We start from the raw sequence: 23,411 nt of genomic DNA on the forward strand, positions 1-23,411 counted from the left end.
CTATGCACTTTCTGAAGATTTATTGTGAAAAGTATGTCTTCTTGTCAGAACAAAAAAAAATGTCATGAATATGTGTGGCTTTTATAAATTTGGAAAAGTATTTCATATAGTCCTTTAAAGTTATTCCACTTTAAACCTGTCTGGTTTTCTCTAATATTAGGCAAAGAAACTATGATTTATTTCACTGTAAATATCATAATATTAATACAAGAGCAATAAACATCCCAATGATTGCTAGAAGTGGTCATGGAATGAAATGACAATAAGACTAGATTTTTTTTTTTAAAATAAAGTATAGTTGATTTACAATGTTGTGTTAATTTCTACTGTACAGCAAAATGATTCAGTTATATATACATATATTCTTTTTGTTATGAAAATTATATTAGTATCACAAATTCATCAAAATAAAAAATTACCAATTCTGGTAAAGGTGGCTTCATAAATTAACACAATGAGGTATCTTCCCTGCTATTTTTATATTACATGATAGATAGTATTTATATATTATTTACCAATTACAGGAAAATATGATAAAGGGATAAAATTCACAAGTCTTATAGGGTTTGAAAATAATTATTTTCAAGATAATTATACTCTTTACAACCATTAACTCAAAAAACGATCATAGACCCAAGTGTAAGACTATAAAGGTCCTAAAACATAACATAGGAGAAAACCTAAATGAACTTGGGTACCAGTTCAGTTCAGTTCAGTCGCTCAGTCATGTCTGACTCTTTGCAACTCCATGAACTGCAGCATGCCAGGCCTCCCTGCCCATCACCAACTCCTGGAGTCCACCCAAACCCATGTCCATCAAGTTGGTGATGTCATCCAACCATCTCATCCTCTGTTGTCCCCTTTTCCTCCTGCCCTCAATCTTTCCCAGCATCAGGGTCTTTTCAAATGAGTCAGCTCTTCGCATCAGGTGGCCAAAGTACTGGAGTTTCAACTTCAACATTATTCTTTCCAATGAACACCCAGGACTGATCTCCTTTAGGATGGACCAGTTGGATCTCCTTGCAGTCCAAGGGACTCTCAAGAGTCTTCTCCAACACCACAGTTCAAAAGCATCAATTCTTCAACACTCAGCTTTCTTTATAGTCCAACTCTCACATCCATACATGACCACTGAAAAATCATCGCCTTGACTAGATGGACCTTTGTTGGCAAAGTAATGTCTCTGCTTTTTAATATGCTATCTAGGTTGGTCATAACTTTCCTTCCAAGAAGTAAGCGTCTTTTAATTCCATGGCTGTAATCACCATCTGCAGTGATTTTGGAGCCCAGAAAACTAAAGTCATCCACTGTTTCCCCATCTATCTGCCATGAAGTGATGGGACCGGATGCCACGATCTTAGTTTTCTGAATGTTGAGCTTTAAGCCAACTTTTTCACTCTCCTCTTTCACTTTCATCAAGAGTCTCTTTAATTCTTCTTCACTTTCTGCCATAAGGGTGGTGGTATCTGCATATCTGACATTATTGATATTTCTCCTGGCAATCTTGATTCCAGCTTGTGTTTCCTCCAGCCCAGCACTTCTCATGATGTACTCTGCATAGAAGTTAAATAAGCAGGGTGACAATATATAGCCTTGATGTGCTCCTTATCCTATTTGGAACCAGTCTGTTGGTCCATGTCCAGTTCTAACTGTTGCTTCCTGACCTGCATATACATTTCTCAAGAGGAAGGCCAGGTGGTCTGGAATGCCCATCTCATTCAGAATTTTCCACAGTTTATTGTGATCCACACAGTCAAAGGTTTTGGCATGGCGATGTCTTTTTAGACCCAACAAAAAACACACAATTCACAACAGAAATAACTGATAAGCTGGACTTCGATAAAACTAAAAATGTCTAGTCTGTGAAGGACAATGTCAAGACAATGAGAAGCAAGTCACAGACTGGGATAAGATATTTGCAAAAGACATATCTGTTAAAGCACTATTATCCAACACATACAAAGAACTTTCAAAACTCAACAATAACAACAAAAACCTGATAAAAAATGAGCCAAAGACATTAACAGACACCTCATCAAAGAAGACAGACAGATGGCAAATGAAAAGGTACAGCACATCATATATCACCAGAGAAATGCAGATTAAAGCAACAATGAGATACTACCACACACCTACTAGAGTGGCCAAAGTCTGGAACACTGACAATGCTAAATGCTTATGAGGATATTTGGCAGCAAAACCTCTTGTTCATTTACTGGTGGGAATGTATACACAATGGTACAGTCACTTTGGAAGAAATTTTGGGATTTTCTTACAAAAGCAAATATATTCTTACTGTATGATCCAGCAATCATGCAGCTTGGTATTTACCCAAAGGAGCCGAAAACATATCCACACAAAAAGTTGAATATGGATGTTTATGGCAGCTGTATTTAAAGTACCCAAACTTATAAACACCAAGATGTTCCCTAGTAGGAGAATAAATAGACTGTGGATATCCAGATAATGGAATATTATTCAGCACTAAAATTAAATGAGCAATTAAGCCATGACAAAACATGGAGAAATCTTAAACACATGTTGCTAGGTAAAAGAAGACCACCTGAAAAAAGGCTCCATTTTGTATAATTCCATGGATATGACACTCTGGGCAAGGCAAAACTATGAAAACAATTACAAAAAAATTGGAAGTTGTCAGGGGAGAACTGAATAGTCAGGGCACAGAGGATTTTTACCATATGATATTTAAAATGATAACTACATGTCATTATATATTTGTCTAAACTCATGAAGTATACAATACCAAGAGTAAGCCCTATGGCAGACTATGAACTTTGAGTGATTTTAATGTGCCAATGTAGGTTCATCCTTGCCAAAAGACATATGTGCCATTCCAGTGAGTGATGTAAGTACTGGGGGAGGCTACCCATGTTTGGGAGCAGGGTATTTATGGGAAATCTATATTTTCCATTAAATTTTTTGTAATCCTATAACTACTCTAGTAAAGTCTTTATAAGTATATACAGGTTGCCCTTGAATAATGTGAAGGGTAAAGAGCACTGATACATGAGTTGTGGAAAATCCATATATAGTTTTACAATCAGTCCTTCATTTCTGACGTTCCACACCACAGGGACTCAGTCACTATACTATAGGGTGGTACTATAGTATTTATTGAAAAATCTGCATAAAAGTGTACCTGCACAGTTCAAACCCTTGTTGTTGAAGGGTTAAATGTATACAAGATGTAAATCTCTGAAACCAAAATCAGAAACTTTTAGGAAACAAAATGAGATAATATAAAAAAATAAAATAGAATGCTAGCTTCAGAGGATAAGATTTTACATTCCTAATAGTCAAATAGAAAATATTAAATTTAACATTTATTTTTAAATAGATGTACTTGAGGTTCCTAAAGTCATTCTGGAAGTAGGTGAGGAAAAGTCTTAAGTAAATAATGATAGAAGTATTTATTACTTTCTCCAGAACCCATGAAAATATATGAGGATATGTAGTTAATATGTACTCACTACAAGTGAAAAGAATAAAACTTTCAGTACTTTAAAATTAATTTTCACTAACATATATCCTCAGACTTCTCATTCTGGCTTCAGAACTTAGGTAAAATTTTCAGAGCCTTTCTACAGGAATGGTTTGAAGAGCTTTGAAAGTACCCCTGCAACATCCCTCCAGCCCACAGTTCTTACTTCTTTGCTTACCATCAAGGCCGGTGGTATTGAATAGATAAGATGAAAAAAAAAAAAAAAACGTTAAGTGAAGGAATATAAGATTTTTACATAGAGTTATTCAAATGGGAAATTACTTTTGTTTTTCCTCTTTTATTTAATAGTCGTTTCTTGAGTGCATACCCTGTAGTTGTCATTATGTAAACAATATAAAGATTTAAGTTAGTTCTTGACCAAAAGAAGCTCACCATTGATTTACATTTTTATTTAAACAACCACAAAATGTCAGTTTCTTTTAAAAGTAAGAAATATCCATTCAACTCTGACAAATAAAAGTATTCTAATGGAGACATCATGGAAAGATATTTACAGTCAGCCGTTAAATTAATTATACCCCCACTAAGTTGGGCTACTCAGTCATTTGGCAGGTAAATGCAGAGACCGAATTGATGATGAGGAAGATCTATTTTGTAGTATAGAATTCAAATAAAACACTTTTGTTTTGACTGCAATCTGTTTTATTATTTTACTTGAAAAGCACCAGATGGTATATATTTTTAGAAATGTAACCTATACCAAAGTGTTTCTCAACCTGGGGTATTTTTTACCACACCCCTTTACCCTGGTCCACAAAGCATTTAGCAACCTCTGAAGAAATTTTAGTTATCAGAATTACTGGCATCTACTGGTGCTATTGGCATCTAGTGAGTAGAGGCCTAGGTTGCTGCTAAACAATTTCCAATGCTAGGGCAGTCTCTACAACAAAGAACTACCTGGTCCAACATATTAAAAGTGTCTAGGCTACATCACTGTTGCACATCTGAAATTAACACAGTAATGCAAATCAACTATACTTCAATTAAGGGAAAAAAAAAAAGGGCCTAGGTTGAGAAAACTTTCTATAAAGTAATATTCCCCTTCCCCAGCCCCCGACATGAAAAATTTCCCAGGGTTTGTAGTTTCTCATACCAAGCTGCAAACCACCACAAGCCAACTTAAGTTGGCAAGGTCCTCCAAACTTAAACCAGCTTAATTCAAATAGAGACTCAATTATGACCCAAGTTAGAGAGCTATTATTCATATGTCCTGTTTAAAAGGGCTTCCTGACCCACTCTTTCAGGAATTACAAAGTGCTCTCATTAGCTCTTATTAGCTCCTGGAACCTGTCTTGCCTAAAATTTCTCATGGCCTATACAGTAATAGAATGAAAAATGTATCTGTGTTTACTCACTATCAGAAAACAAATGTGAATTTATATATAATTTTTTCAAAATAACAATTTCATTTACACTGTCAATTAAAAATCAAGCTTATTGAACTAAAGAAGCATAAGAAGCTTTCTTATTGCATTACTCTTCCAACATACCTGGAATTCAGAGGACATGAAAAACAGGGGTGTAAATCGGTCCAGTTAAAGGCATAATTAATTAGCAAAGTCAGGCTCCACCTTCCTCCTTCCATATTGGTCATGGAGTTTCTTCAAATATTAGAAGTCGAGCTTTGAAAGCAAAGTAAGGGTACCTGATTCAACAGGAAATAGTAGGAATTCAGGCCAATGTCAATTCCTAAACTCTTACCAAATGAATATCCTACTACACCCACTCCAACCCTCACCATCTAAAATGTTTCAACAATGCTGTTATCTATTCTGACACTTAAAAAAAAAAAAAATCTGCTAAATAACTGTGTGCTAACTGAACTTAGATGTGTTTTTTCTGTCATTTGTTGTTGTTTGTTTTTGTTCTGGTTTTCTCTCAGGAGCTAAGACATAGGATTTAAGTCTCTGCTTGAAAGAAATCTAGGACCTCAAAAGCAAATACTAGAAACCCTGTAAAATCCTCTCAGATATACGCCCATAGAAAGGTTGAGGAGAAAATAAAGTAATAAGCGCTTTTAAAATAATTTTCCTCCCTGGTCAAAAGGACAGCAAAAGTACACGCAGGAATAAGGTTGCCCCACTCAGTATTCTTGCACTCACTTTAAATAATAGTGATGCGCATGTGAATAAGCTTTCCAGCAGTCCATGAATCTATAAACTAGGCTCGGTTACTGTTTCCCTTGGATGGGTTTTGTGAGATTTAAGTGCTTTGTGATCAGTGACTGGAAGTTGAGCTAAAAACTAGAAATAAAGAAAATAAACTCTTTGCCTTTAAACAGAAGTGGTCCCAGTTTCCTTTCACAACCCTGAAGGGTTGTTGTACATATTAAAACTGCTGCATAGCTCCATCTCTGGTCACAGATGCCCCCTTCTCCTCCCTGCCACCCCCGCCCCGAAGATGTCAGATCTCTGGGAAACAGCGGTTACAAAAGAATGCTTTTCATAGCTTGTACTAGAAAAGCTGGCACCCCCATCCCTGCATAAAATAACACGAAACTGAGTCACAATGCTGGAAGCCGCCGTGCCTTCTGCTTCCCTTCGATGGAATCCAGATATTTTCTATGAAAATACTAAATAATATTGCGAAGTTTTGCTCCTATATACGACATGCCGATTCTTCTAACCCTCGGTTTGCCCTAGATAATTTTAGGCTTTATCTATCAGTGTACCACGCAGGAGAGAAAAACGCAGTTAACAAGATGACAGTGTTACCTAGGTATTTGGCATCAATATTAGCAAGAGTCTGTCATTTGACGATTATTTCCCTAGCATACCAGACGGTAAAGAAAATGTTTTCATTCATCCGCAAATGACTAACATTTATTGATGTTTCAAAATGCGGTTGAATACTGTTGCACTCTCAATTTCCGAGACGGATTTGAGAGTTAAGCTTGAATACTAATAACATCAGTAACTCCCGCGGCAAGCGTCTCGGGGGGCTTTGGAGTGTCACTTCAGCAGGGAGGTGCTGCTGGCTAGAGGCTCTTCGATCAGTCAGTCTGGGTGGTCACAGGTGATGGGAATCCTTCCCTTTCCCCATATATCCTCATGTACTGCGATAAAAATCACCGCGAGCACCGCTACCGCCAAGCAAAACGACTCCCTGCCTGCCTCGTAAAGAGCTCAGTCTGGGGAGGCAGCCGGATGCTGACCCCTGCAGAGATTATTGCTTCTGTGCGCTTTGCCAGAGGACCCTGCTAGCATTATGGAAAACGAGTTAGGGATGTGTGAGGTTTTTGCTGTATTTATTTCCTCCAAGGGAGGAAGGGCTGGGGCCAGGCGAAGAAAATCTTCAAAGACTGCTTACGGCGAGGGATAGGGCTGGAGGAAGGGGAGGGGTAACCATATTTTTTAATTACTTGTTTCTCTTTTTCACTTCCCTGTCCTGCTTCCCAAACTCCTCTCTGAACAAGATTGATTGGCGTAACTGCTATTGACTCTAGCCTCGGTTCTCGCATTGATCTGCAAATGGCCCAGAATAGCTAAAGGATCGCCAGCCTGGACAGGAGTTCAAGAAGGGAAGAAGTAAAAAAGGGTAGGGGGTGGCCCCATGCCCAGCACCCCCAGTGTGCCTCTGTCCTGGACCGCGGCTCGCAGCGGCGGGGCAAGCGGCTAAGGGGATGCGGCGGCAGAGGAAGAGAGGGTAACCGCTCTGCCCGCCCGGAGTCGGAAGCCTGTCCAACCCCGCTTAGAGGCTGTTAAATGATATAAACCTGTGACTCGTTAAACCCCGTAACTTTGCCCTACCTAGATTCGAATGCGCTGATCATTCCGCCTGATAGGCTCAAATGGGTTAAGCTCCCTCTTACATAACAGGACTGCCTGGCTGTACACAATTAAAATACTTGATTGCAGTCTCTTCCCGACTCCATCCCGTCAAGACCCACCCTGTCCCTCCCAGCGCGCCTGCGTGCCGCACGCGCACAGGCCCCCATGTGCACGGTTCGCGCGCATTACAGGAACGCGCTTACTACACACACAGATCCGCGCACTCTCCGCACACACACACACACACACACAATTTAGTGTCAACATGCATGGGGTCGGGGGTGGAGGGGGACCGCCTTCCCGTCCTTAGCGACTGACCCAATAGACACGCCAGCTGCTCTACCCTAGGCTTTGCAAGCACCCCCACCCTCCTGTCCCCTCAAAATAAAATTAAAAAAAAAAAACAGTATCCCCCGCCACCGTCCCTACCTATTTCCGAAAAGAGGTAAAGAGTCAACTATTGGGCGGTCGCTCGGGCAAGATGGGAAAAAAAAAAATAAACAACAGAACCTCACAGTCCCTGGCGTCATGATGGCGCCTACCACAACTTGGAGGACTTAAAAGTTACGGTGCCTCAAGAGGTAAAACACACCGGTGAGGGAAAGCAAAGCACCGCTCTGCTCTCTTCACCTCAGCCCCGACGCGGAGACTTTTCTAGCAAAGCATCACTCTAGTGGCGTACGACAGGAAGGGAAGCGTTCTGTCTCCGATGTCTCTCTCTCTTTTTTTCCCTCTCAGTTTGTGTAATAATAATATACCTCTTCCCGATTTTTTTTTTTTTTTCCGTTTTCTTTCTGCCTCCCCCCCCCACCCCCCCGCCACTTCATTTCCCCCTCCCTGCTGCATCCTCAGTCCCCGGGCGGGGTTGCTAAGGAAACGGCCGCTTGGCAACGCGCGCGAGCCCGGGGGCCGCCGGCCGCCGCTGCGCTCCGCGCTGCTTCGGCTGCTGTTGCTGCCGCTCTTGCAGCCTCCGCCGCCGATCGCCCTGCCTCCGCCGTCGCCGCGCCTCCTCCCTCACTCGCCGGCGCGCTCCACTCCTCGCTAGATAGTGCGCGAGCCGCCGGAGAATTAGACACACTCCGGACTCGGCCAAAAGCAACCGAGAGGAGGTGTAGAGTGGTGCTAGGGGGTGGGAGGGGAGGGAGGGAGGGAGAGCAAAGAGGAGGAGGGGAGGCAAAAAAGAGAGAAACAACACCCAACAACTAGGTGGGGGGGAGAAAGAAAAGAAACCCACCCACCCACCAAATTAAAAAGAATAAAAAAAAGAAGAAGAGGAAAGGGGGGGAAAAAAGAAGAAGGGAAAAAAAAAAAAAATCCTGTGGCGCGCCGCCTGGTTCCTGGGAAGACTCGCCAGCACCAGGGGGTGGGGGAGTGCGAGCTGAAAGCTGCTGGAGAGTGAGCAGCCCTAGCAGGGATGGACATGATGCTGTTGGTGCAGGGTGCTTGTTGCTCGAACCAGTGGCTGGCGGCGGTGCTCCTCAGCCTGTGCTGCCTGCTACCCTCCTGCCTCCCGGCTGGAACAAGTGTGGACTTCCCCTGGGCGGCTGTGGACAACATGATGGTCAGAAAAGGGGACACGGCGGTGCTTAGGTAGGAGGAACGTCGTGCTTTTCGTACTTGTCTCCGTCTGTCTGTCTGTCTCTCCACCTTTCTTGCGGTCTTTTTAGACCAAGTCAAGAGGCTGGTGGTGATCACTCGCAAAAGACCGCATTTCAGGAAGTCCGGGTGCTGATTCTGCCTGGAGCCCTGGCCCCTTTCCTCCCGGGCAGGTGGCAAACAGAACTGGTGATGCTTAAGCACTTTGCCGGAACGCCAAGTAGCCCTGAGATGAGTGAAGTGGGAGGTTTAGGAGGGGCCGGTGCCACTTGGAAACTCAGTTCACAAGGTCTCTGTTTTACTGTCCTGGGGTACTCTTGGAGAGTCTGACAAGTTTATCAGGTTTGTTTCTATTTTGCTGTAACCTAACGACTTTTTCCAACTGCTGGCTCCCTGCTCCCATGTATTTCCCTCTCTTGGACACTTAGGCTCAATTTCTCCCTTTTCAGTTTTCTTTCTTTCCTCTTATCGCTTTGTCCCCCCGCCCCCCTTTTTTCCCTTCCTTCGTTTTGTTTTTATTTTTTTTCCAATTCCCCTCCTTCTTACTCTTTTCCATCCATTACCTCTTTTTATTGCTTTTCTGTTTTTCCTCCCATTCTTTTTTCACCTCATGTTTTCATTTTCATCTCCACCACTCTAATTTTTGATCCTTTTATTTAACACACTTTCCTCCATTCTTTTCCTTTCTCCATCCTTCGTTTTTCTTTCCCCTTAATATCCCTGTTCTGCGAGCTTGACTTCTCTCTCTCTTTTGACTCACATTTCCCGTCTCTTTCCCCATATTGTTTCCCATCCCTGTCACACACACATGTGTGCTCCCTCTAACCCCTTACAGTTCCATTTTCTCACCCTCACAAATCTCTTTTTCATAACCACACTCCCTCACATATTCTCTGTTTCACATTCTCATACATGCTGGCACTTCCATACTCTCCCTAACAACCCACTTTCACATTCAGATTCTCTTTTACTCTCTAAAAAGGCCCCCGCTCGCTCCTTCACTGTTCCACACATTGTCACTCACACATGTATACACACAGTCTCTGCCTCTCTCTGCTACTCTCTATCCCCTCATCTTTCCCTTTTCCTCCCTTTTTGCATTTTGAGTCTTGCTTCTTTTTCTCACTCTTCCTTCTTCCCTTCTTTTCCCCAAGCTTGGGCATTAAAATGTTTTGTCACTAATGAACATCCGTAGCCTAATTATATCTATAAACAACATTGCTCTAAGAGTCTGGTAACGTCTTTTCTACTGTGAAAATATAAATTGATGATCAGCAGTGCTTAGATCTAAACAAGACTAAACACCCTTATTCCTTCATTTCCCATCACCCTCCCATCTGCCTGTGACACCCCCACCTGACATAGATCCTGGAATCTCCCTGAAAGATATCCTTTCTCTCCACTGGGTGGTAGTTGGCTTATAAGTATAGATTGCAGAAAACCAGTGTATGTGGCACGTTTAAGGTGAAACAGAGAGGGCTATGTTTTATTTGAAATATGCAATATATTATAAATTTGATGATCTTGGATCTGGGTGTGGTAAACGATTTACACCTTCTTAAACATGCTTATAAGTCCAAATTCATGTAGAATACTATTACAGTTTCTAATAGACACTAGTTTAGAGTGTATATCCCTACTGTAAACAATGCCACTGGATGTGTAAAAAAGTAACAGCTTGTTGTCACTTAGTAAAATACCTTTCATTGCTGGTAAAAGAGATGAACTTCTGGTCACACTGAGGATATAAATTAAACCCTTGGTGATATTCTTTATATTAAGTTTGTTTTGGAAGTTTAAACAACAGTGGTAAGGATGAAGTGCTGTCTTTAGAGCCTGCAAACACATATCATGGGAACTGCAATCTATATGATTGTAGCAACATATTGCCTATTTGTAATGAGCATTAACATTTTCAGTCTAAAGGATTTGATAGACTGCTTGTCACTTGATGGTATATCTTGGGTGTTTTGTTTTTAAAGAAGAATCTAATGAATACTATGGCTAATTAAAATAGCTGAACTCAGGGTCTGCTTCTAGGAGACCTATGTGTAGTTCACTCACTGCTGCCAATAGTGAAGCTTCTCTAACTAGCGGCAGCAATATCTTTCCAGTTTTGTTGGTTTGGTGCAGTCCTTGTTTACCTGTGTTCACCTACCTCATCCATTTATACTCTGTATCATGAATTTTGTCATATCTTAGTTTAGAGAACTTTTGACTTTTAAACTTTTTAAAGAGAATAGTATCTCTGTTTCTTTTGAATAATGTTTCTTACCAATTACAGTTTTCTTAAAAAATAAACAGAATCTTTCTCTTTTTTTTTTTTTGTCATATGAAACAAATCTGATCCGCATTACTCAAAGTAATTAGTTTACAGTAATTCTAGAATCCTCTAGGGATTGATTCCATTTTTTTTATCCTTTTACATTGACCATAGGTTTTTAAACACTTTTAACATATATAGTTACAAGAACCCCTCTCTTAAAAAAATGTTAAATTGCATCAGTTATTTTTCCTGCAACTGGTATTTATTTACTCTGTTCATAGACCAGTACAGAAGAGCTTAAGGACTATTTGAGTGTAAGTCAGGTGAGATATTTTTCATCAAAAGTAATGTCACAGAGTTATAGTTTATGTTTTCTACTTTGAATACTTGGAATTGTATTTAGTGTAATTATCTAATTCATTAGAAAACAAAACAAAATCTTCCCTCATGCAAACACGCCTTCACATCAAAGTACAGAAATCTAGTACTCAAGAGTACACTTTACTGAATTATGTGATATTGTTTATTAAGCTTTATATGTTATACTTTATTTTTAATGTAACATATTCCTCCAAGTGTCTCATAAAAAGCAAATAGTGGCATAACAGTTATCAGATAACTTTAAGTGCTAAAGGCCTGAAAGTGCAAATGTGTCAATCAGTGACTCTGTTGCTTGTGGTTACACTAATGAAACAGAAGTTTAAAGGTCAAATGATACATTTCTATCTCCTAAATGCCAGAGTGTCTGTTTTAGAGAAAAGAAACAAGAAAAGCAAACCTTTTCTTACATTTTGTTATCATACAAAAGGGAATCCATTCTGTGATCCACCAACTATACCTATCATTCTATAAATCACCTTCTCTGTTTGGATTAGAAGACTTATAATGAAGTTCCATTTAATGATTTCAACATTCTTATCATTTTAACTTTGCCTCTTAAGGTTAGTTATGCAATATATTAAATGTCAAAATGTCCCTTATGTCTAATAATGATATTCACTGATAAGTCTCTGAAGGATTCACTTGAGGTATTTGGACATTCTTGTTGAAGTATTTAATGATGCATCTATTCAGTACAATAACACTTGGTACCTCCCTTACTTTAAATAAATGCATGGATGTCTGGAACACATTGTAATTTGCTACCAATACAAATTAACATTTTCACTAAATTATGAGATACTAGATATTAGATTGCTACCACATTTACTACTTATTGATATTTTATACTTAATAGAACTTGTTAATCTGTATATGGAGAAATGAACTTTTTCTCTAGCCTTCAAATTGTATTTTGTAGTACCTGGAAGATCTAAGTTGATGTTTCATCAGGTGAGGTAGCAAAGAACAGGACATTCCAGAACCACACTGGTCATGCATTAGCATCCAGTGTTTCTAGATCTAGAAAATCAAGGGGAACATAACTCTGCTCTAGCTTAATACATAAATTTCAGATGACATTTTTTTTGTAGCTTTGCAGCTGCTTTAATGTGAATCAGTCACTTTATTCTTACCTTATTAACAAATACAGTTATGTCGACATGCCCAAAAACATTTAATATTCTTTTGAGATAATACAAGGAACAACCTCATTCATATCCTCCCAGTTTTTAAAAAGACATGTCATTTTTAAGCAAGTTCTTTCATCTGTTTCTACTTCAACTCGTCTATGAATTTTGTACATTTTAAGCTGCCATCCTGATATGAATTCAAAATATCCTATTCTCTACTTGTCATCCTTTAATCAAAGGAAGGGAGATTCTTTTCTTAAATGTGATATCTTCTTTTACGTTAGCTAAGTTGAACATAACTTTGTCATTTTAATGCAATAGATTTCAGTGAAAGTTATATGAGATCCTAATAATGATATTACAGTAGGGCGAAAGACTTTTGCGTCAATCACAGAACATAGAGTGCATTTACACAGAAGCCATTTCCATTGGAAATCACAAAACTTTTACGAGTAGATTTATAAATGTATATCACAAGTATTTATTACTTCTCAGACTTTGCTCAATTCATTTGCCTTTTGATTAGACTACATTGAATTAGTTTTGTTTTGAAATGCATGCTATTGGATACAAGAAAGTAAATGATGTATAAGAATGCAGAATTGTCAATAACAATATACGTCGATTTTTGAATATCATTGAAGAGTGTCTTCAATGGTAGAGTCTCTTCAAACTCATCTGTTGAGTCATTCCTACCTATTTATGTGTTCCAAATATACTGTTCAACTCTATAGGCATTTGCAATTTATAACATTAAGGCATTATTTTAAAACCTATATGCTTATTGAATAGTTTAGTGTTATTGAACAATTTTTTTTTTTAAATTCTGAGGTTTTTCTCATTTTCTCTGAGGTCATGCTGAGTCATTTTGGAAAAATATGCTCCAAAATATGGAATAAAATGCTACAATGTTACCTGTAGTGATATGTAGAACTGTTGTATTAGCATGAGGCACTACTTGATACATTAATACATAATCATTCATTATATTAAAGAACAACATAGCATTTTAAAATTTTCGAGATGGATTTGTTTTTTTCTAGTCTTTTTAGTCCAGAAGAACTAATTAACCCATGTGGTTGTATAAATCTTTGAGCACAAGCATGTTAATGAAATACTTGTTTTAAATAGTTGAATTTACAATTAAATAGCTCCATGAACTAAGTTAATTCTGAAATACCTGAGTTGCAAAATGTTTGAAGAATTACTCACATCCTGTAAGTGACAGTTCTGGGCCTTATTGACCAGATCCAACTTTTATCCTTCTGCTATGCTCTGCTATTGGAGATAGACACTGAATCTAATCCCCAGGCTGTATTCCCTCGTTCTTCATGTCAGCTGTTTTCAGACTGTGGTTGTCCAGTGGTTGGTAGTTTTGGGAGAAGGGAGTACATGATGAGTGAGAGGCCAAGGTGTTTCTCCCCTCCTACATTGCTTTGGGCAGTGTTCAGCAGTGTCTCCATCTCCCATTGGAAACTCTTTGCTCCAGTTTCCACTGGATAACCAACTTGGGCTTCTGTATATGGCTTCACCCATTTCTTCTTCCATCCTAAGAGTAGTAGTGGCTTCCTAACGTTCTAACTGTCGGGTTGTCTTACCATCACCTATTCTTCTCAACTTTTCCATCATCTTTGCAGTCAATTCTCTGTATTAAACCCTCTAAGTTTTAAATATTCAGAGTGGTTTACATTCTTCTGATAGAACCCTGATTAATATGTGTTGAAAAGTAAGAGTTTTAGCGATTTTTAACTATATTGAATATTGCTCATGGTAACATAAATATTTGCTTCCTAGCACTGGATGTAATTGTTGTTTAAAGAGGCAAGAATAGAACCATAATAACACTGGAGCATATTACAAAAAAGAAAGATGGATACTTGGGGTATTGTCCACATCCAGATTATGGTGAATACAATGAACCAATTATATACATTTTAAATTAAATATAATGTTAAATAATTAAAGTATAAATAATATAGCAATGCTATGAATGGGAAAAATAGTTGATGAATATAAATTGGGAAGAATCAATAATACTGTATCTTTTTTTTTTTTTTTTTTTTGACTGAGCAAAAAGAGAACCAGGGCTAAACTCTGTTTGTGGATATGTGATCAAAATGTTGAACTAATTCCTACAGTGTTGACTATTGAAATCAATAGGAATTAAAGACCTTTCTTTTTTGTAGCTTAATACCTGAAAAGCAAATCAAAGTTTCCAATTTCTTATGAAATATATGAAGTGTATGATCATAACAGTGCATGTAACCACTGTAGAAATAAGCCTCTCGAGCCATTTGAAACTTTTGGTTAGAAATCAGATCACCTTTCTACCATATCCTGTTCAAAATGTCATACATACAATAAAACATTATAGACAACATATTTCTAACATGGAAGAGCTACGGGAAGCTTTATTTGTTGGTATTTCTTTTTTTCAACTCTCTCGTTTAACAGAGTATTAGATGATGCAGTGGCCTTGCCCTTACATGCTTCAAAATAATATCTTTCTAAAAGATATTACATAAATGTCTGGCTCCAATATAAACAGCAGTCATCATAAAGTCCTACTTTTGCTGCCTTTATCCACACTTTTGCAGGAAAGATGGTAACTTTAAACCATAAATAATGCTGTTATTCAGTTGCTGACGTTGTACCAACTCTTTGCAACCCCATGAACTGCAACACTTCAGGCTTCCCTGCCCTTCACTATCTCCTAGAGTTTATGCAAACTCATGTCCATTGAGTCGGTGATGCTATCCAACCATCTCTTTCTCTTTCACCCCTTTCTCCTCCTGCCTTCAATCTTTCCCAGCATTAGGGTCTTTTCCAGTGAGTCACCTCTTTACATCAAGTGGCCAAAGTATTAGAGCATTTGCTTCAGCATTAGTTCTTCCAATGAATATGCAGTGTTGATTTCTTAATAGTCATCTCTAAAGGATGCTCTAGAGAGGATTTTCCTGAGTTGGGACAGAAGTTGGACTTGACTCATTTCTGCATTTCATTGTTCTTAAAGCTTTGTTGATCCATTACAGATTGCCATGGACATGTCTATGTATAAGAGAAAATAAAATGTATTGCTCTTTTTTTTGGAGCACCCTATTGCCTGCTTTCTTGCTTTTGTAGAAGAATTTTTAAATGGGATCACATGCTTTTTTGTCAGAAATTTTATGTGTTTCAAATTCAACAATGGAACCAAACTTCCCAGGCTATTAAGAGAGTAAAATCCAGGATTTTTCTACATAAGCACTGTCATTAGCAAATTGGATTTTAATTGGACTTCCCTGGTAGCTCAGTTGATAAAGAATCTGTCTGCAACAGGTGAGACCCTGGCTCGATTCCTGGGTCAGAAAGATCCCATGGAGAAGGGATAGGCTACCCACTCCAGCATTGTTGGACATCCCTAGTGACTTAGCTGGTAAAGAATCCTCCTGCAATGTGGGAGACCTGAGTTTGATACCTGCACTAGGAAGATCCCATGGCAACCCACTACAGTATTCTTGCCTGGAGAATCCCCATGGTCAGAGGAGTCTGGCGGTACACTAATTAATTAGTACACCATATCTAAAATATGACAATTCATAGGATATTGGAGAAATTTAATAATAGAAGTTTTTTGATGTTTTGTTCAAGTATTTTTCTTTTATACTGTGTTAAATTTGATTGGCAAAACACCTGGGTTTGTAAGCTTTATGACTGCTGTTCATCCATTTCTAGGGCCTTAATATTGAACCTTGCCTATATCAAGCCAACTTCCCCTATATTTTAAATTAATGAATCTTTGGAAGGATAAGCAAAAGATTAAATGTATGTGTCCTTTAGATTATTAATTATTTCAAATTTTAATAATTGTATCTTTATTGCTACAATAGATCTGTGTGCTTATCATGATTGAGTACTTTTTATTGACTCCATTTATCAATGGTCTCTGTCTTTAAATAATGCCTGCAGAAGTCCTATTGGATTGAGACACACACATTGGAATCATTCAGTGTCTTTAAATTGCAGGATACAAGCTATTAGTGAGCCTTGAAGAAAATGTATTAGCTACTAAAGTTATTTTTTAAAATAAATTGTACTAAAATAGGGTAGAAAGCATTATACATAGTAAAGGTAAGTATTATTTGATTAAACTTGTATTTTTTATGTTTGTGTGTTTGTACTCTGTCAAGATTTTGGGTGTATTTCTTACTGTAGGTTTCATCAGAAAAAGTTTGTAATGCAATTGTAAGGTACAGATTTAAGATTATTGAGATGCATTTAATAGTTTTCAGAAGATCTATGATTTTAAATTTTATAGGAAGGCTATTACTCTTTGCAATTATAATTAGCAGATGACAGGAATAATTCAAAGTAGCAAAATGTCCATTGTAACCTTCTAACATATTTTCTTTTCCTGCCTCAACTCATGGAGTCTCCTCTTCCTTTCTCCTAAGGTCTCAATTAAATAAAATCAATAAAGATACAGAGGTAGAGAGAATTGGCTATTTGTTGAGAATGAATAATCTCAATTGTGAAAAGTAGCTACACTCCCCAAGCTAGAGCTTAACTTTTGTATCATTCTGACTATCTCCCAGAGGTAGGTCAACTGTACTTTATAAGCCACAGTGTATTGATACTAGCTGATAGAATTTTAATGTGGTCATATGGCTTTGATTTATAATGTTGAGAAGGTTATCTATTAGCATAGTGTTTTCTAAGCCATATCAAGTTCTGAATCCTAACAGAAGACCTTTGACGCTCTTAAGCATCCAGCTGGCATGAAATTTGGTCTTTTAATCACTTTCTCTAGGAAAAGGGGAATATAGGAAAGGAGGAATTTGGCAGTGTTGCTAGCGTTAGTGTTGCTCTTTTGAAGAGAAGCCAATGCATTATACTTTCTGGATAGCTGGTAATTTGTTCAATTTAAGGAGGATGTTTATAACCCTTTTTCGTCCAGAACTAAATTATTTTTCACTGAATTTCACTATCCTTTGGACACAGGTCCAGTGCCCATATTCATGCTACAAGATTGGGCTTATTTAAAACTATAGATACTGCCATAAAGTATTGAAAGATTTTGGATGATTTAAAGGGCACTGGGGGAAAAATGTGTTTGTTCTGTTGTCTTCAGAAACCCCCTTTCCTCTCATGCAACTAAGTTAAAAGATACTATAAGGATTTAAGAGATACTGTGATCATATGAGCTATAATCAGAAGTCAGGAGAGTATTTTCTGTATGTTCTCTCCAATTATATCACATACTATTGTTTCAAAATATTGCATAAATAAATCAAAGGGATCATAAAGTTTTCCTAATGTTATGATATTTCTTATAGGAGATCATATTTAGATATATCTGATTTGTAAATAACTTATTTTCAAATTAATGTCTTGGTAACTGACCAGCTAAATAGAAAGTGACATCTGTATTACTTAACATAGTGCTGGCACATTGTTAGTTCTCAAAATCTGAATGGGGAGTGGAAGAATTGAAGGAGAGCTGAAGGAAAAGGGAGAGGAAGAAAGGGCAGGAAGAAAGTATCTTATGATATATAAGTGACTTCTAATCAGAACCTAAGACTTCAGATCAGTGGGATACATAAAGTTCAGCCTGTATTATCCTACATGGAATAATTGCAAAAAAAGGAATCAATTTTATTTCATATAGTTTATTAAATAATCAGAATAATCCTAAATTTATACCCTTCCCATGATGAAGTGATATATATATATATATATACACATACATATACACACACTGTGTCTATTGAAGTTCTGAAAAAATACTTAACACTAAGTATATATCTTCCTTCGATGTTACTAGTCCATTTATGTTTATTTTAAAAGACAGATTAGCACATTACCTTGGCCTGCAGTTGGGTAGAGGCTAATATGGGGAGAATATGTTCACAAAAAGAAATTATATATAAGTCGTTGAGTTAACTGCTTACTTGTCTTCTTCAGTATATGTCATTTATCACTTTTCTTGTTCACACATCGCTTATATGAAATAATAGATACAAAGAGTTAGTGTAGCTTATCCACAGAGTTTGTCTTTTATCGTAATTGTTTAGTTGCATTGAAACCTGTCATGCTTTGAGGTGTCCAGAATGGGAAGAATGAGAGTTTGAATATCTACTTCTCTATTTCCTGGCTATGTGACCTTGAACAAATGCCTTTAGTTTGCACCTCCCTGGCAGAACAACATGGATCATATGAGGTAATGCATGTAAAATGCTAGCATATTATCTGCCTTTTAGTAAGCACACTTATATCAGCTGACGATTTTATTCTGCTTTTGTTCTTCTAGTCTCAGTCTGAAATTTGTTGGCAGTACTTATTGATATGGGCATATTTTCCTCATTTAAATCATTTTACCAGTCATTTGTGAAATCACTGTATAGTATCCATTGAAGATATATTTTTGTTGTGATATTGTTAAATAATGCTTAAGTGAAACCCTGTGGTATCAGATAGTGAGCTGAGCGTTGGGTCAGCAGAAGACTGCAGGGAAATTTGAAATAAAGAAGTTTTTACTCACAGGGCTTAGAGGAAGTAGACCGCACACCTCTAGGGGCTGCACAAGGAGGTCAAGGCAGGATGCCTGTCGAGAGAGCAGCAGGACCGGGGGCACGTGACTTTATTGTGGTTCCTGGGTGGGATGATTTAGGGTTCCCGGGTGAGGGACAGATTGGTCAATTCCAACCAAAAAGAATTAGATTTTATCTAAAGGGAAGGCACAGGTCGGGAGGCAGGGGAGAATGTTGGTCACAGGGACTGCTGAGAAAATGTCAGGAACTTACATTTGCCTGTGAGTCTTCTCAGCTTATCTAGGACACGCACTGGCCAGAGCGACAAGTGTCAGCTCAGGGTCTCTTTGGCCAATTAGTGCCCACTTAGTCACGCAGGCTGGACACATGGGCAGCGATAGCATAGAGTAGTTTAGCTAAATCTTGACATTTTATGTTTTAAAGATCCTCTCTAATGGGCATACTCGTATTTGTTGTTGCTGAGCCCAATGACCAAGTCAGAAGACTCCAAATCTGGAAGTAGAAATACTCTATAAAAGGTTTTATCTATAGGGTGCAGACCCGGATAACTCAACAGTAGCAAAACCCCAAATTTTATGCTCAACAAACTGATGGTGATTTGATTCACTTACCAGAAGTAAGAGATCCCTGTAATTGGGTATTCACATGAAACATCAAGGACAGAAGGAAAAACGAGAAGAGACAGAAAAGAAGAAATAAGAGGGATTAGAAAATACAATGAGATGGCAGTGGATGAGTTTAGAGGGTGAAGATGAACATTTGTGACAGAGTTTAGAATGGAAGAGGTGATGACTGGTGACAACATTGGAATTGTCGATAAGAGGGTTAGAATAAAAAAATAGCTGTGTATTCTGGATAAGGCAGCAAATAATTATTCAGGATTAGACATGCACTTATCGTTTCTTAGGGCATCTATGTTATGCTAAAGCAGTGTAGTTCAGACAGAGTCTATGGGCAAGAACACTCTGTCTGTATTGCTATTTTTATTCATAGACAATATATTCAGTAGAAGCTCAGAAAATATGAATGCTTGCTCTAATTCTGCACATTTGGCAAATGCACAACAGCAAGATTTAAGTTCATAATCATGACGAAGCCATCAACATCATGATTCAGATTCATCTAACATGTATTGAGTACCTACTATCTATGACATAGTTTCACGACAATATGCAATAAGGTATTGCTTTTCCAGCTTTATAGCCAAGTAAATTCAGGCTTAAAAAAGCAATGTAACTTGCCTCAGATAGAACAGGTAGTGACTGAATCAGAATTCAAATCTAGGACTTTTATTCCAAGCCTCATGACTTGATTATTGTGTGTCTCTCCCTAAAAAGATATAAAAACAATTGATAAATTTATTGCTTACTGGGCTTTAATGCTTATTAAACACCATTAAGGACCAGCTGCATTTTAGTAACTAAGTTGACAATCATTTAAAAATAATCAAGAATGTGTGTTATGTATTTGATGAAGACTGTTAGATTATTTTAGATGAGAGTAAGTATTAGACTATATCATATAGTCATAACTATTTAGAGGGCTTCCTTGGTGGCACAGATGGTAAAGAATCTGCCTGCAATGTGGGAGACTCAGATTTGATCCCTGAGTCGGAAAGATCCCCTGGAGAAGGGAACTAGTAGTTGGAAAATAGTGAATTCTTAAAACTGTAAATATTCTGGGGGAAAAAAAAAAACCCTCTCATCCCCAAATGATTTTATCCATGATGATTACAAGGTATTTATAATACAATAAAAAAAATGAACAGCTTTTGAATGTCATCTGTAGTTAGGCATTATGCATTTGTTACATCCTCAGATCTTTGCAACAACCTACAATTTTTCTCCTTTCTAAGTGGAGAAAACAACTCAAAGAAGATGAATATCTTTCTGAGCTTTAACACAGCTAGTAAATGGCATAACCAGGGTTTGATTTTAGACATGTGTGTCTCCAAAGCCCTTGCTTATTTTTTTAAAACCATAATATTTCTTGGAGCTTTTTGTATACTGTAGTCCTTAACAGAAAGGAAAAGAAGTTGTTACTTGCTGTAGTATTCCACATCCCCAAATTAGTCTTTTGAATGCTAATTCTGGTATAACTAAACAGCTGAATCAAGTTGAATTATAACCCTCTTTTGAAAAGTATTAGGCAGCCTAGAATGTTGAGCACTATTTCCCAAGATGGGAAGATTAAAAAAAAATTAAGGATGAATAAAAGATGCACTTATACCAAATTCATTAAACATGTCAGTAATTTGTTATAAAGTTTTATGTTTACTTACAGTTGAATAAAGTGAAACATTGGAATTAGATAGTTTGCCTTTTTCTGATGGCTGGTAGGAGTATATAGAGTTTATAGCCTAATTGAATGAAAACTTTTTTTATCTGATGCTGGGTAATTTAAGAATCTTCTGAGATGTGTTTACATATCCATTTTCTATAGATTTTATCCCCCAAGAGGATAATGTATTTTATGATGACTTGTTTTTCAGCTGTCTAAAGTTCTCCCAATATAAAGTCCTGTTTTTATCACAATCATTCAAGAAAATTTTCAACCCTCTATAACCCAATTCTAACTCCTCCTCCTCCTCTGAATTCTGTATTCTTCTACATTTTACTTGTTTTGTAAATTTCACATTACAGTATATCGTTATCTATTTTGCCTTTGCAAAAGACTACAACTATCTTACATAGCAGTCATTCACTTCTATTGTTGAAAATTCTTCAAGAACTTTGTATTTTGTAATTCGTATAGAATATGTTTACTAATTTCTAGGATACTTGAATTGATTTTTTCATTTTCCTTTGTTCTTTCAGGAATTTCTTTTGTGTTTTATCCGTTCATTTTTTTTTCCCCTATAGAAGCATGTTTTTTTTCAGACATTCATTCACCAGTTTTTCAACATATATTTATTGAGTCCTTGGCTTATGCTAGATGCTTTCTTTGAGAATACAGTGATATAAGAGATAAGGTCTTGGCTATTGAATTTATGTTGTAGTTCAGTCTGTATCCTCAAATAGTATTGTGTAAACAAGTTATGTTTGACTTTTTACTTCACCGACTATTAGTTCTATGGTCACAGGGATGTTACTTGGGTTTTATGAGACTCAGTTTTCTTGTCTGTAAAATAGAAATACTTACAGCTACTCCTATATATTTCTGAATCCTAGTAATAATTCATTGGAATGTGCCCAAAGCAGTATTTAGCACACAGTTGGGACTCAAGGTCAGTGTCTTTCCTTCCTCTCTTTCTCACCCTTCCTTTAACATTATAGCTGTAACTAATGGCCAGGACTATCTAGTTAAAGAAATTGTTGCATGTTATACTATGCTTCTGGTGTTCTATTTGTTACCTAATACCTCCTGAGGCTCACTTACTTTTAATCCAAGGCATCCTTTTGATGCCTTGAAAAAGTAGACTTATTCTGAACATGTGATGACTATCATTCATCTTGTTTCTATTTCCCACTCATTTTTTCCTTCATTTGAGATGCTTTGCCTTCATACTGTCCTCTCTTTAATACTATTTTACATGGATTTTCCCATAAACTTATTGTCAGTTTTTGACGTATTCTGAATGTCCATGAGAAATGTATTTTCTTCCTGACAGTTGCTTCTGCAGGCATCAAAACCATCTTGTCATCATTAAATGTTTCTTCTAAAATCCTACACTTTTCTCAGTATACCTGAATTAATCATTTTCTTGGTTGGAATAGTATTTTATGTAAGGAACACTTGGTAATTATCACCTGTTCCTCTGTTTGATCCTCTGTTAGAACAAACAATATTTGATATTCTTTTGCAAATAATTCTTCATTAAAATAGCATTTCCATGCTTTAGCCACTTAATTTTATGAATTAATTTGAACTTTCTACCCCCAATGGAAAGTATGACTCTTCTCTCTAATCTCAATAATTGGTGAACTGATTTTCTGACTTCCTGGGCATTCTAAAAAAATCTCATCATATTTGACATGTATAATCATTTGATTTCTGGCAGACAATATCTAGTCTGTTCTATATCACCTGGCTTCACATAGCATACAATTTGCATGATTTTATATGAGGAAATCACTAAAATGTAAATTATTGTTAATTTTCTTCATTTGCATTAAAATTAAGGGACTTCCAGCATATTAAAAAGCAGAGACATTACTTTGCCAACAAAGGTCTCTCTAGTCAAAGCTACAGGTTTTCCAGTAGTCATGTATGAAT

At 37.4% G+C, this 23,411-nt stretch overlaps 1 protein-coding gene across 1 annotated transcript in view; it reads left to right on the top strand.

The window, feature by feature from the left end:
* Positions 1 to 8,193: 8,193 nt before the first annotated feature.
* Positions 8,194 to 23,411, top strand: part of NEGR1 (neuronal growth regulator 1) — a 961,111-nt gene continuing 945,893 nt past the window's right edge. The window contains exon 1 of the mRNA XM_043460968.1: positions 8,194 to 8,883. Coding sequence (XP_043316903.1) covers positions 8,708 to 8,883 — 176 coding nt within the window. The 5' untranslated portion in view covers positions 8,194 to 8,707. The remainder of the gene's footprint in view (positions 8,884 to 23,411) is intronic.

Source organism: Cervus canadensis, chromosome 2, assembly GCF_019320065.1.
Source record: "Cervus canadensis isolate Bull #8, Minnesota chromosome 2, ASM1932006v1, whole genome shotgun sequence".
NCBI classification, from domain to species: domain Eukaryota; kingdom Metazoa; phylum Chordata; class Mammalia; order Artiodactyla; family Cervidae; genus Cervus; species Cervus canadensis.